Here is a 16041-nt window from a genome sequence, read left to right on the forward strand (position 1 = left end):
TGACTACTTTACCAAGTGGATTGAAGCCGAACCTCTAACCGCGATCACCGCTCGCAATGTCCAAAATTTCGTATGGAAAAATATTGTTTGTCGTTTCGGCCTCCCACAGATCATCATCACCGATAACGGTCGGCAGTTTACCGACCGAACGTTAGCTGAATTTTACGAGAAACTCCACATCAAACACATCGCCAGTTCCGTCGAACACCCACAACCGGCCAAGCAGAAGCCGCCAACAAGGTCATTCTGAACGAGCTGAAGAAACGTCTTGGCCCAGCCAAAGATAACTGGACTGAAGAACTCCTAGAAGTCTTCTGGGTATATCGTTGTACCCCTCAGACGACCACACAAAAAATGTCGTACAGCCTAACATATGGCACTGAAGCCATGATCCCCGTCGAAATTGGAGAACCTTCCCTCCGCCGACAAACCCTTGATCTTGACCTAAACAAGGAAAGTCTCTTTATTGCTCTAGATCTTATCAACGAACTTCGAGACAAATGTAGAATTCGTGAGGAAGCATGCAAAATCAGAGCAGCCAGGCTATACAACTCCAAAGTTAAACCAAGACAGTTCCACAAAGGTGACTTAGTGTGGCGAATGCGAGGTGACGCCCGGAAGGAAGGCGACAAGTTTTCTAGCAATTGGGAAGGACCATTCCGCATAGCAGACACGGCAGGCGGCGGAGCCTATTATTTAGAACGTTTATCTGGAAAGAACATACCGAGAACGTGGAATGCCACGCATCTCAAATTTTATTACAGTTGAATTAATACAAGTGCACTCTTTCCTCGCTCGGTCGGTTTTTCCCTAAGGGTTTACGACCGAGAAGTTTTTAACGAGACACTATAAACCACCTATTTTTTTCTCACTCCCAAACTATGCCTCGTTCGGCACCAGAATTATCACATTATTACTAACGTAATCAGAATTAATTATGCCTCGTTCGGCATCCGAATTAGATTATTTCAACATAACCAGAATTCCTTATGCCTCGTTCGGCATCCAAATTATTATTCAACGTAATTAATTATGCCTCGTTCGGCACCAGAATCATCACATTATTACTAACGTAATCAGAATTAATTATGCCTCGTTCGGCACCTGAAATATCACATTTACTTATGCCTCGATCGGCATCCGAACTATCACATTCTAACGTAATCAGAATTAATTACGCCTCATTCGGCATCTGAACTATCACATTCTAACGCAATCAGAATTAATTACGCCTCATTCGGCATCCGACTTATCATTATTCAATGTAATTAATTATGCCTCGTTCGGCATTCGAATTACCATTATTACTTTAACGTAATTATGCCTTTTTTCGGCGTCCGAATCATCATATTGCTTTAACATTATAGATCGCCATGCCAACCAAACATTGTTCAGATATCATCACTCGTTCGTCCTACGAACTATACATACATACCCATAAATATTACAAATATCCAAGATACAAGATTATATAGTCCACATGCCGGGTCCAACAAACATATCATTGAATATTATTCATCAATTCTTCAAACGAGGCGTCCGGTTGTGGCCCAGCAGTCTCCGCCTCGGCTTCTTCTTTCGGATTGTCAATGGGGTTGGTCGGCACCAGCTCTCCGTCAACCACCATTTTCTCTATATCGTACCGGTCGTCGTCCACCGGTATTCCATGTAAACAAGCCGCCTGTTGAAGACTCAGCCGGAAGTACTCCTCACTTATGCGGAGCATAAAGTCTTGGCATTTTGTCACTTCAACTTTGAAGGCCTCCTCCCGGTCAGCCCCATCCTTCAATTGCACCTCAAGACCCCTTTTCTGCTCTTCACACGTGTTTACGGCCGCCCGCTCCTCCTCCAGTTGGCCTTTCAGCTTCTCGACCATCCTGGTCGAGGCCTTTGAAGCTTGATTTGCTTCAGTCACTTCCTTCTTTCAAGCGAGGAACGGTGACGGTCGTAACTCTCTCGAGTTCCTCGATCACCGTTCGGCTCGCCACGAGCGCCCGACTTTGCAGTTCTAAAGTCTCCACCATTAACTTTGTTGTAGGGATGGTGGAGAGCACTTCATTCTTCTCGGTCGTCAACTCTGTTTGAAGGTGGGAAGCAATCTCCAAACCAGCCGTCAATAAAGAAGGCTCACCAACCATTCGGGATGGCCCCGGTCGGCCTTCTTGATTCTCCTTAGGGGGTCGCCCCCTTTTCTTTGTTGCGGCCGCAGCTGTGGTCCCCGCAACAGGCACCATGGTAGTCGGTCGGGCAGCCAACGCCCCACTTGTCTCAAGCGAACCCCCCTGTCGGTTCCTCTGTTGGCACAAATTGTTCATGTACTCGTTCAAGGATGCGTCCGTCCGTGTCATGATTTCTGCAAAACACACAAGAATTAAACACTATTAATGAAGTTATTCAATCACAAAAAATTTGCAATCACATACCAATAAAATCCGCCCAGGGATCAGACGACGCATATAAGGCAATTATTTCCCTTGTTGGCAATTTATGCGGGAGCTGGTCGAATATTGCCATTACAGCCTTACCCAGCACCGACACGGCCATACGGAAATTAGAGTTAAGGGCAACGGGATTCTGCATCCAATGAAATGGGAACCTCGTTCCACCCTCAGCAGTATAAAAATACTCCCGGCCGTCCGGTTCCACAAATATCTTAAAATACCTCTCTTTGAAATTCTTGTAAGAGGTGGTAAACGCCGCGAATCGCACACTCCCCGGGCGGCTCACCAAGGAAACCCAACTTACCGGACTAACCGGATATGTACTATAATAAAACAAAAACACTTCCGCCATGGGTGTCAACTCAAAAAGTTGACACACCATTCGGAAGGCTTGTAAACACGCCCATGAATTCGGGTGAAGTTGCGTCGGAGCTATGTTAAGGATTCGTAGAACGTCCATGGTAAAATCATCGAACGGCAAGGTCACTCTCAAATCAGTAAATAAAGTTGTATACACATAGAAGAAATCTACCGGTGCATTCTCCCTCCCATGGCAAACCCGATCGGTATACCCACATATTTTAGCTATTAAAACATCCGAGGGTAAACCAAACCGCACAACCGACGCCCTCGCTATCACCTTATCTAGGTCGTCCGGTTTTCTAAAAATCGTAGGAAAGTTCCTAACGCTAATGTCCACCCAGTCATATGTTGGACCCCTCGACCCACTTGTACTCTCACCACTCCCGGACGAAGAGTCCTCACTCCCAGATGCCTCTATATTCACTATCCTATTTGAGGAATGTTGAAACGACATAACTAACCTCAACGCGCAGAAACACACAGCCGGTCGGCAACTTTAGCTCGTTCGGCAACACACGTTCACAATATGGACTCGGCACTCGGAGCGACTCGGATGCCGGATTCACAAAAACACACAATTCACCCAAATGCAAACACTATTTATAGCATTCCTCCTCTTCCCTCAACCGTCAGATGCACATTCATCCTACGGCCTCAGCCAGTCGGAAGTCGAACTGTCACTCGATCTCCACCGTCGGATCGATCTCTGTCCCATCCGACCAAAAGCGAACGTCCCGTCATTCCGTTACATTTAATGCCTGACACCTCGAAATGCACAACAATCATTACGACTCTTCGACTTTTATTCACCTCGAGCCTGGGGGGCAAGTGTACCGGTAGACACCGGACGGACGTGGCCGACTGACCAAATGTATAATAAATGCAAGGGCATTTATGTAACAAGCCAAAGTAGTTAAGATACACCCTCGAAAAATAAGGAGAACGCGCTTAGAGAAGATATGTTCCCCGGGTATTCCGGAGCACGACTGGCAAGACCTATCCATAACCACCCTGAGCCCAAGGGATAGAAAGCCCATTAGGCAATCCTATAAATACTGTGCTCAAGCCAGAGAAAGGTACGTTTTCATTCACTGACTAAATCACACTTAGAATCTCATACTTACTTGAGCGTCGGAGTGCCTTCGCAGCTACCCTCCCCCGCCCGACCGAAGGAGACACCAAGAAAGAACGACCGACCGAAGGAGAAGAAGATCGACACGTCAACAATTATACTATGTCAACCGACCGTGCCTGGGCCCCATCTCTCCATTCAGGTACAATAATAATTGTAGTATTTGTCCCAAAGCTAAACAGACAAGGCTACCCTTTCCTTTAAGCACAATAAAATCTCATTCTCCATTTAATCTATTGCATTGTAACATTTGGGGTCCTCATAAAACCCGAACTCATTTTGGAAAACGTTTTTTTTCTCACTATAGTCGATGACTATACTAGATGTACTTGGCTATTTCTTATGAATCACAAATCTGAAACCCAACATCTCTTAGAGTCATTCATTACATTTGCACAAAATCAATTTCAGGCATCTATTAAAACCATTCGCGTTGACAACGGACTGGAATTTATTTCGATGTATGATTTTTTTCTCAAAAAAGGTATTGAATGTCAACGCACTTGCGTTTACACTCCTCAACAAAATGGAGTAGTAGAACGCAAACATAGACATGTTTTAAACACAGCACGGGCCCTCCTATTTCAGTCCAATTTACCATTAGAATTTTGGGAAGAATGCGTTTTAACCGCCACATATATCATTAATCGTTTGTCATCACCTTTACTAAAAAATAAATTACCTTTTGAGCTACTATATAATCAACCACCTTCACTTTCTCACCTAAAAGCTTTTAGTTACCTCTGTTACGCAACTGTTGTTTCACCTAAGCAAAAATTTGATCCGCGCGCCTGACAATGCTCCTTCGTTGGTTATCCTCACAGTCAAAAAGCATACAAATCATTTGATATAGATGCAGGCACTTTTTTTACAAGTCGAGATGTCATCTTCCATGAAAGTCTTTTCCCATTCTGCCAACAGTCACAGACACAATCCTCTTCTCCATCAAACCAACCTACTTCTCCTACTCGTCACAATACACCTGAACCTCCATCAAACCAACCCTCTTCTCCTTCTCATCACAATGCACCTGAACCTCCATCAAACCAACCTTCATCTCCTACTCTTCATAATACACCTAAACCTCCAGTAGACCAACCTTTTTCTCCCATGCCAAGAAGTCTAGCACCCATTACCAAACCTTCTCCAACCGACATTCCTGTTCGACGATCTAGTCGCACATCAACCCCACCTTCCTGGCTTCAAGACTACGTAACAGGATCCCAAGCCAATCATTCGACCATTGCCCAAGACCGGCCAAATAGGACCAGGTATCTTATGCATCATTTTCTTTCTAATTCACGATTTTCTTCTACACATAGTGCATATCTTGCTAACATCACAGCCACCAAAGAAACTCACACTTATGCTCAAGCAATCATTGATCCAAATTGGCAAAAAGCAATGGACGAAGAGCTTTCCGCCTTGCAGCTAAATCAAACGTGGACCTTGACACCGTTACCCGCTGGGCAGAAACCCATCGGATGCAAAAGGGTCTATAAAATAAAGTACAACTCAGATGGTAGCGTCGACAGATATAAGGCGGGCCTTGTCGCAAAGGGGTACACTCAGATTGAAGGTGTCGACTATTCTGAAACTTTTTCACCAACAGCAAAATTAACAACTTTGAGGTGTCTCCTCACCATTGCAGCAGCCAGAAATTGGTTTACTCACCAGCTAGATGTGCAAAATGCCTTCTTACATGGCACATTGCATGAAATTTTTTACATGTACTTGCCACCCGGGCATCATCGACAGGGGGAGAACATTGTATGTCGACTCAACAAATCCCTTTATGGTCTCAAACAAGCATCTCGAACATGGTTTTCAACATTTTCTCATGTGATTAAATCTGTAGGATTTCAACAGTCCAAGACAGATTACTCTCTATTCACAAGACAGAATAACTCATCATTTACTGTCCTTTTGATTTATGTGGATGATATTCTTTTGACAGGAAATGATTTGGCAGAAATTCAGCGTGTTAAAGATTGTCTATTACAACAATTTCGCATTAAAGATCTTGGAGACCTAAAATATTTTCTAGGGATTGAATTTTCCCGTTCCAAAGATGGTATTTACATGTCTCAAAGAAAATATGCGCTTGATATTTTGCAGGATACGGGACTCATAGGTGCTCGTTCAGAAAAATTTCCAATGGAACAATACCTAAAACACACACCAGACGATGGGGAGTTATTAAAGGATCCAATCAAATACAGGCGACTCGTGGGACGACTGATATACCTCACGGTTACTCAGCCTGACATAGCATTTTTGGTTCGGACCCTAAGTCAATATATACAGATCCACGGAAACCTTATTGCGACTCAGACTAGGGAGGTTGTCAGACAACTCGAAGATCAGTATCTGGGTATTGTTCTTGGTTCTTCTATTATCTCATGGAAGTCAAAACAACAGACAAACGTATCAAGATCATCAGCGGAAGCAGAATACCGCGTGATGGCCAATACTTGTTTGGAGATAGTTTGGTTGCGATATCTGTTGCAGGATTTAAAGGTGCCATGTAACAACTCAACTTTTCCGTGACAATCAAGCGACATTACATATAGCAGCAAACCCAGTATTTCATGAACGCACCAAACACATTGATAGACTCTCACATTGTGCGAGAAAAATTACAAGTTGGGATAATCAATCCTTCATATGTACCGACACAGTATCAGCTCGCAGATATTTTTACAAAGGCACTGGGCAAGGAACGGTTTTTTACGCTACGACACAAGTTGGGGTTCATGATCTTCACCTACCAACTTGAGGGGAGTATTAAGAAAATAATAATTATCAAATTATATGCAATATTGTACGATATTGTACCAATTATATGCAATTAATTTAATAATGATAGAATCTCATGATTAGTATCCTACCTAATTAGATTGTAATTTGGAGGGAGAAACTCCTTATATATTGTCTATACATACATAAAGTGATGTAAAAATAAGAAACATCTCTTCTTCTTATCATTTTTAATCATTTTCTTATAATTTCTTCGGAGATAATTCTACTTAAGAATCTGTTGGTTATTGAATGTGGGCAATTTTTTCAGCGTAGATTCAAATTTTAGTTTGTCATGCCCTGATAGGCCAACTCCTTATGTTAAACTTAATCTTATTAGTTTAGTTGTTCGTTCATATTGATTCTTAAATTGCAGCAACTTTTTTTTACTGAAAAATTAAATATCTTTAAAATACCATTAGTGTAATTATAGAGTTTTTGCATAAATTATTTTAAACGAACAACTGTAGTTTTGTTTAAGCATGAAACGAACAATTTGTGAAATCAAAATGAGGATTCTTGTATGGGTGAGAAGATTAAATAGGACCGACTACTTAAATTAATTAACAAAAATTTCATAAAAAAAATAGAGATTAATGTTGCACATATAATCTTAAAAATTAAAATATTATTATTAATAATAATATTAGTGAAAATATAAGCTCATATAATAAAAAAACAATTACAAAAATAAATATTATAATCATTATTAAAATAAAATCTAATTTAAAAGAAATTATAAAATAAATATTTTATTAATTTTATAATGTTATAATTATATAATATTTGAAGTCAATTATTTTATTATATGTGACTTTTATAAATAATAATATTAATAAAATGAATTATATTGATAAGAGTAAAATTAGTAATAAATTATGTAATAAATAATTAGTAAACTTTCAATTTCTTTATTAATGGTTATAAACAATAAGAATTTCGGAGTCAAAATCCCAAATAGCGTTGTTGGATATTCTTTCCACGTAAAGTCAATAAGAGTAGAAAAAAAGAGATAATCAATTACATTCATAACATAATTACTTATGAATAGATCATGTTACTTTTTTTATACTTTTTCATGTTTCACGTTCAAAAGCAGAACATAATTCATTAGGTCACAATATAATCATTGTGATATTTCATTTTAAAACATTTCGTAAATATAATCATATATATAAATAAATAATCAAATAAAATAACATCAAAATATCTTTGTAATTTCTTTTAATCCAAACAAAATTCAGTCATTTCTTTCATTTTTTTAATCTCTCATTTTGCATTCTTCAATTCAAACAAAACCCAATCCAAAGAAAGGGTAAAAGAAGAGTAGAAGGTAGGCATTCAAAAATTGTAAGCGTTCACATAATATAGAAAGATGTAGTAGTCCCACATGGCATATCATCACATTACACTGTTTCTTTGAAGCTTGGCCTTACCCTTAGTTTGATCAAATATCAATTTCAGAACATTGATTTGGTGAAATTCAACCTGTGCAATCGTTAAATCAAAGTCCACAATGCTCAGGATGGTGTGCATAAGATTTGAGTCAAGTTCGGTGAGAGCATTCAGAAACTGAACACATATCTCTTACAAAGGAGTTTGAAATGAAATTCCAGTTCCTGAACTATATATATATATATATATATATATATATATATATATATATATATATATATATATATATATATACACACATATAAACTGGTAAGAGAAGCATATGGAAAAATAGATTATGTAATTGAACGCTACTGTAACTATCGCTGTAACTACCGTCTGTCATCAGTTTTAACAGGAGCTTTATCCAGGTCGTCAATCTCCTTCCTACTCTTTACCATACTCCATTTCTTACTATTGAAATCTAGTTTGTCAAAGTCCTCAGCAATTCCAACATAACCATAAAGAATATTCTCCACTTTGGCTCCCTCGTCAGTCTCTCGCATGTTACAGCTTTTAATACCTTCAGATTTTACTCTCTCATATTCAGCTCTACTGCGATTATTATCAGAAAGATATTTATGAAGCCTCTCTGCATCTCCCAGCCCACCAAACGTGCCCAGGAATTTCACCAATACAATACTTTGGTCTGCAGGCTTCCCTAAGCATAGTTTGATTCTTCCGCTCACAAAACCGTTGCCTGAGAGGTTAAAATAAATAAACAACTTCCGAATGCACAGTTTAACAGGTAACAATGAGTAAATTCCAAGGAGGAATGCAAGGTTCATGTAATATAAATTTCATATTAAATTAATCAGTAATTCCCTAAACTATATAAAAATAATAATTAGGTTCCCAACTAAAAAAATGTGATTAGACCCTTGATCTTGTAACTTATTTGTATTTGGATGCCTGATGTTAGTTTATGACGCTTGCATCCAGCTTAAAATAAACAATTCATTTCCATTTAAAAATCCTAGGACTCAATTACAAAAAAAAACGATATAAAACCCAGTTACAATTTATTTCTATGTTTAGAGAGCTAATTAAAAATTCCCAAAAAGACTCAAGGGTCTACTGATTATTTTAACCTAAATTCAATATGCAATATTTTAAACATGCATATTCCAGTGGATGATTAATGCATATAATCCAATCAAAATAGTCAACATTTGGTTCACTATAAATTATGTTTTAACTTGAATAATTAATATTGCATACTATCATAATATCCAAACACAAATTACCTCTTAGAAACGCCTCAATTGTTTCCATGCTTACAACCTTCCAATTTTGCGGATTCTGATCAGACATGGATATGTTATGGATGACAACAATTGGAGGCCAAAGGATCAAATCCTCCTTTTGAGCCAGAGCTTCTGCTGGGGGTAAGACCTGGGGAACCCAAGTTACGGTATCTTGAGGAACAGCAATGTCCCATCCCATCAGAACACAAACTGCTTTGTGAAGACCCATGTGCTTGGCTCTCAACCCAGCCTTATGGGACATAAAAGCATGAGTTACTAGACGTTGAGTGTCCATGAATTCTTTTGACGAGCTGTTACCATTAAAAGGGATAAATGGGACATATAAACTTGTTAAGAGCTGCAACAACGATAATTACACTTAAAAGACAACACTTACTGGTAACTTATACATTATAAAATCATTTCAAGCATATAAAACAGAACATACGGAATTCAGAAAGATGAAAATACATTATTTCTATTACAGCATAACAGACAAAAATCAAGTCTGAAGCCTGGGGGAAATGACAAGAATTAAAATAAAATAAAATTTGGTGGTATCCTCAAGATTAATAACTGAAGTCAGTCAGAAAAAAAAAGGTAAATGGCATACTACTAGGAAATCATAATCTCAAACAGTTAACAGAAATATGATAGCATATGACTTGACTGAGTATCCTCAGATTACGATTTTTTTTTCACTCAGAAATTCCTAAAGGATTAAGAAAATCATAAATTCCCTCATGTAATTCCTACTAGAAAAATCATTAGAACCTCATTAGATACAATTCCAAAATTCTTAATCACTACAAACATGCAGCCCAAGTCAGTGAGCATCTGAAGCTTCCATCCCCTGCTGCTAAAATCTAAACCCAAAACTCACAGCTTTTAGTTGTTCCAGGAAGATCAGTTTTAGCCAGAAGTCATCAAAGGTCTAGGCCATTTTAGCCAACCAGAATTCTATCATTACTATGCCATGACATGTCACTATGTCAGGATAATCTTTTTAGTGGCTGTAGATGTTAAGTCAATAATTCTACCATTTACCCTTTGAAGATCAGAAGCCACATAAAATTTCTTGTCCCAGATTACCATAGCTGTTGTCCTTTCCATCCTAAATATAATTAATCTGCAATCTCCAAGGCATCTAAAGGCTAAAATAAATACTCTTAACAGATTATTTGCATTTTGAAAATACAGTAAGATGCTAACAAAAATTCTAACCTAACTTCAAAACCAAGCAACAAGGCAGTAAATTTAAATCTAACTTCACCGTCATTTAAAAGCAAAGACACCAATTCAGCTAGCTTTTGTGACTAATGTTCATTCCCACAGCAGTTAACCAAATGTTTGATCCTATTGTCATGGATTGGTGCTATCAAACTCTCCAGATATCTGCCTTAGTAAAGTACAACAATTATACATACCAACATGTTTAGTTCCAAAGTTTGGGAACCTAAAACGTGATTCCTGGAATAATAGCACATGTACTTGACTCCATCTGTGAGTTAAATACTAGAGGATTCCTTATGCAATATGTGAGCAGAAATGCTCCATTTAATAAAACAGCGTCACAGAAAAAGAAAACAGACCTTCTGCCACAAGCAATGCAGTACAAACTACCCGCTTTTCCATGGTCCTGGTATCTTCTTTGCACATATAAGTTCAGATTCAACTTCTTGGAGTACATTAAGAAATTCTCATGTACCATTTGATTAAACTCCTCAGAGCCCTCAGTTGGCTCAGATTCTGCAGCACTTATCCAATCTTCAGATGATTCATCATTAGCTGCATGCTTATTCTCATCATATCCATGATACTTTTTCCAAACTTTAGGTTGCTTTTGAATTGCATTTCTCTTAGAAAAATGCTGGGATTTATACCAGTTTGAAGAACTAGACTTTGAATGATGCTTTATATTTTGATTGGAATACTTCCGAAATTGAAATGAATTCCTCATGTGTCCCATAGAACCTTGAGGTATATTCCATTCGTCAGATGGAAAATCTTCTTCATTCTCCAACTCATCATATTCGTTCTTATACTTCCTGTATATCTTGGGGTTAAATTCAACATTACCAGATGAATACAATTTATCCATATCTTCCTCATCTACCCATTCTTCATTTTCGTATGCATCATGGAATTCCTCAGTTGCACCCCATTTACTTGATTTTATGGTCCTTAAATCATGCACATCTATTTCATCATTGGCATTGTATTTTCTTTTCATAAGTCTATCTGAGTGCTCATGAATTCCAGGATCCTGTCTCATTTCCGGTGCCCTGACAGCTTGTCTGTAGGTTTCTGAACTATGTTTAGACATAGGTGAACTTTGAAACCTTTCTTGCTGGAGCCCTGGCCGAACATCTCTTCGAGATTCATATTCTGTTCTTAAAATTGGTAATCGGTCAGCCTCAGGTGCACCCATATGTGAAACCTCATACTCTTGTGGCATTCTTTTTCCGTTTTCAAGATGATATCCAGATCGAAGATAAACCTCATCTTGCATTGATGTAATTGATGTTCTTCTCACATCATGATAGTCATAATACTTTGGCTTCTGTATTGCAGGGTGATCATGTACAATAGCCCTTCTTTGATTTCCATAAGAATCTTCACTCTTACCATTTCTATCTAAATCTGGGAGTGGAATATAAGGTCTGGAAAACTCCCTATTATCGTATTCTGTTACAGCTTGCTCATAGTCCAATCGACCATGAGGCGCTATCCTTCTAGGTAAATCATCATATTGATATAAACGCTCATCCTGTGCTGCCCTTACATGTGATTTATAATTAAGATAATCCACATCCCCAGTCCTGGTAGGACTAAACTCACATCGTTGGTGACATATCATATTCCTTGACCCAATTTCAAGGGCTCTAGCAGGGTCTAAAACTGCCCTTTGCCCATGCCCATTAAACCCTGCAGGTTCTGCAAATTTAGCGCTGCTCCTTGACATATCATAAGATGCAGATAAACAGATGCCATCACCGTGTGAGCATAGAAATTCATTCCTTGACATTTCTATGGAGGAACCTCCATAATCCCTCATGTGAGAAGTGCCTGCAAAATCCTTCGTGTAAGAGGGAGACAAGGAAGAATATGAAACATCCCTAGCATGAAGAATAATTTTATCTGCCCCACTGTGGGATTCTGTGACGGGTATCTTATCCATAGGTGGTCCGTCTCTGTGCTGTAGTCTCTCGTGCTCAAATCTCCTCCCAGTTGACACACCCCTGGACGGTGGAGGCAAGTGTCCACCAGCTTCTCCGTACCTCATTGTCACACTTACACCCATATCTGGAATAGACCTATATTTATAGGATCCTCCAACTTCATTTTCACGTACCACAAACTTCTGATCCACCATACCACCCTGCCCACCACCCAACCTGCCCTCAACCAAGTCCTTCTCTCCATCAAGGTAAATGCGCTTTGCATCCAAGTTTCCATTATTAACAGAGTAATCCATGGTTTTTGACAACTCATACCTTGCTCTCAGACCTGGTGGTGGTGGTGAACAACTTCTATCATGGCCAACCCCATCATTAAAGTGTGACCTTTTCCTTACTGTTTCAATTGGAGGTGACCTTGACCGACCCCTACCACTCCTTCTACCACCACCCACACGCTGCCAATCATAATCCCTCCCTTGAAACCCATCAGAACCCCCTTTGTTCCCACCACCACCCCTTCTCGCCCCATCCACCTTCAGAGGGCTCATCTTCCTCTGCTGCACCGGATCCGACCCGTCTCTCCTATTTCTTCTACCCGGGTCGGGCCCCGATTCGAATCGGTGCGGTGCAGCGTGCCCTTCCTCGCGCCGTCTACTGTATTGCATACTCAATTCAACAAACAAACGCAAATCCTACGTATCCTTTCGGTTGAATTAGGTAATTCCCAAAGGAATCTTAGGAAAAGTGAGAAACCCTACCGATGCAGAAACCCTAACCTTAGAAATACTTTGACCGGGGATTGCAGATAGAGATGAAGCAAAATTCTAAGTAGCGATTAATGATTGAGGTGAGATTTATTGGTGTTGGCAAACCTTTTTGGGAAAAGCGCGAAGTTGAATCGACGCAGAGAGAAGTTGCAGAGTCATGGCGAGAGTTTGAGTGGGTACTATAGGGATTTCAAGGTGTAGTTATAAGAAAAGAAAATTGAGGATTAGAATCGAAAAGAGAAGAGAAGAGAGTGTGATGGATGAATGGGTTCATGCCTCAAACACTTCAACTCAAACTCTAACTTTGATATTTCAGATTCATGGCTTTTCGTTTCTGCTCGCACCACCTTGTTATGGTCAAATGCCAAATTCGATATTATTTAATTAATAAATTATAATTTTACTCTTTTACTTTATTTTTATGTTTCACTCGGTCTGTTACTATCTTTAAACTTTAATTTAATCTTTTAAGAAAAAACAAACTAACACAAAATAATATTTTTTATCGTATGCGTAAGTTATACGTCACTGTAAAAAAAATGTCATTTTGATATTTAAAATTTAAAATGTCTGTTCTTAAAAATTATTTATTAAAATAAAATATAATTATAGATTATAGATATTCTATATAATCAGTTATTAAGCTTCCATAATATAGTAGCGTATGTTGGATTTTTTACAAGATAAACAATGCATATAAATTGTAAATACAAAGTTCAATTAGTAACCAAAATCTACACACAAAAAAAGTCATTGATTTTTTAGATACTTTTTTTAGCAATGGTTAAACTTATTTATGTAAGAGTCTTATTAATTGTTCTTAGTGTAAAAAATTGGAGCCTACAAAGTTAAATACCAATAATATAATTTTTTGAATGATGAGTTATTTTAGGAAGTATACATGAATATTTTCAAGAGTTATAAATCGAGAATAAATCTTATATGGAATGAGACAAACATCTAGTCAATGGTTTTGTAAGTTCTCTTCCACATTATTGCAACATGGTTTTACAAAGTCTACAAATCATTACTCTTTGTTTACTAATAGAAATATTATTTTACAAGTTGAATAAATCTATATATGGAACCAGAGATGCATCTAGACAATGGTTTTGCAAGTTTTTTTTCCACCTTATTGCAACATAATTTTACACAGTTTAAAAATGATTACTCTCTATCTACTCATGGTTCATGTTCTTCTCTAATAATTTTGTTGGTCTATGTGGATGACATCATCCTAGTAGACTTTGATTCTTCTTGTGTTGACAAGGTATAATTGACATTAAGTTATTTGTTCAAACTAAAGATTCTTGGTTCTTTCAAATATTTCTTAGGTTTAGAAATTATAAAATCTAGCAAGGGTGTCTCCTTTAATCAAAGAAAATATATTTTATCTTTTCTTGTAAATCAACTACATTACTTATGGTTCTTAATTTAAAACTTAGTATCAGTGGTAGTGACCCTGGAGGATTCCTTTGTGTAAAGAAGATTAATTGAATGACTTATGTATTTGACTATTTTCAGACAAGACATTATTTTTCAATTCACACACTTTGTTTGCATATGTGATGAAAATAATTTTATTCACACTTAATAACTTTAATCATAGATTATTGAATTATAATAATAAATAAATCCATTATTTTAATTAAGATTCATATAATTGGATTTATTTGGGTCTTAGCTATTATTTTTGTTAATTTTGTGTTTGTAGAGTAAACGGTCTGAAGAAAAAGTCTACTTTTGTGAATGGGTCAAGTATGCAATAGTCAAAGTTGCTTCTTTGAATCAAAACAAAAGCAAATATTTGAGAGGATTTTATGCAAAGCATGAGAGATTTTCTCCACCTTAGTAGGAAATATTTTCTTCAATATCTTCTCCAGTATCTTCCCCACCAAAAGTGGTGCATCAACCATAGAAAACACATAGAAGACCAATGTCTCTAAGTGCAAAGCCACTTCATTTGTTTATTTTTCTGCATTTTTTATCTTTGTATTTTTTGTTAGAATAGGTGGCCTAAAACAAGAGGGGAGTAAATTGTTTTCACAAGATTTTAGTAAATATTGGAGTCAAATTGAAAACTTAATAAAATCAACTAATTGATCTATTCATCAACTGATTATAAAAAGCACGTCAAGCATATATTCAAAATATAAATTAGTTGTTACGAGAATTTAACCAATTGATTTAAACATAGAAAACTGTAAAACAATTGATAAAAACATATATTAGAGCGAGAAAGAGAGAATTATACTGGTTCACTCTTACACCAAGAGTTACATTCAGTCCTCAGCAAACCACTAAGAATTCACTAAAGCAAACACACAAGGTTTACAAAAATAGTCAAGAGTGTTGATCTTGAACCTTACAATAACACACAACACTCTTAACCACATACAGAATTCAGAAACGCTATCTGAATTTGCTTACACCAAAATACCATTAAAAAAATAAGGTTTGAATGCACCTGGATTATTACGAATGAAGAACAATAGAAATGCAAACCCATAAACCTTCTTTACAGAACAAGAATGATCCAAGAAGCAAACTCAATCTCTAAGAATGATTTTAAGACTTTCTGTTTTTCTTTCTTATGAAAATCATTGTTTAAAATTATCAAATTACATCCTTATATAAAGTATAATAATTGTAAAAATAGTTTGATCATTTAATGAA

At 37.5% G+C, this 16041-nt stretch overlaps 1 protein-coding gene across 2 annotated transcripts; it reads right to left on the minus strand.

Annotated features, from left to right (window-relative positions):
* Positions 1-8069: 8069 nt before the first annotated feature.
* Positions 8070-13732, minus strand: LOC137827759 (uncharacterized). 2 transcript variants are annotated; one of them, XM_068634065.2, is made up of 3 exons: positions 11009-13728; positions 9417-9727; positions 8070-8869 (listed from the first exon to the last, which is right to left on the minus strand). In XM_068634065.2, the coding sequence occupies exons 1-3, from the start codon at positions 13261-13263 to the stop codon at positions 8502-8504; spliced, it is 2934 nt and encodes a 977-aa protein (XP_068490166.1). In that variant the 5' UTR covers positions 13264-13728; the 3' UTR covers positions 8070-8501. The 2 variants fall into 2 exon arrangements, with proteins under 2 accessions (XP_068490166.1, XP_090161472.1); XM_090305346.1 differs by lacking the exon at positions 8070-8869 and having other exon boundaries at positions 9631-9774; positions 11009-13732.
* Between the last annotated feature and the right edge of the window lie 2309 nt (positions 13733-16041).

This window comes from Phaseolus vulgaris, chromosome 7 (assembly GCF_051622355.1).
Source record: "Phaseolus vulgaris cultivar YP4 chromosome 7, ASM5162235v1, whole genome shotgun sequence".
NCBI lineage: Eukaryota > Viridiplantae > Streptophyta > Magnoliopsida > Fabales > Fabaceae > Phaseolus > Phaseolus vulgaris.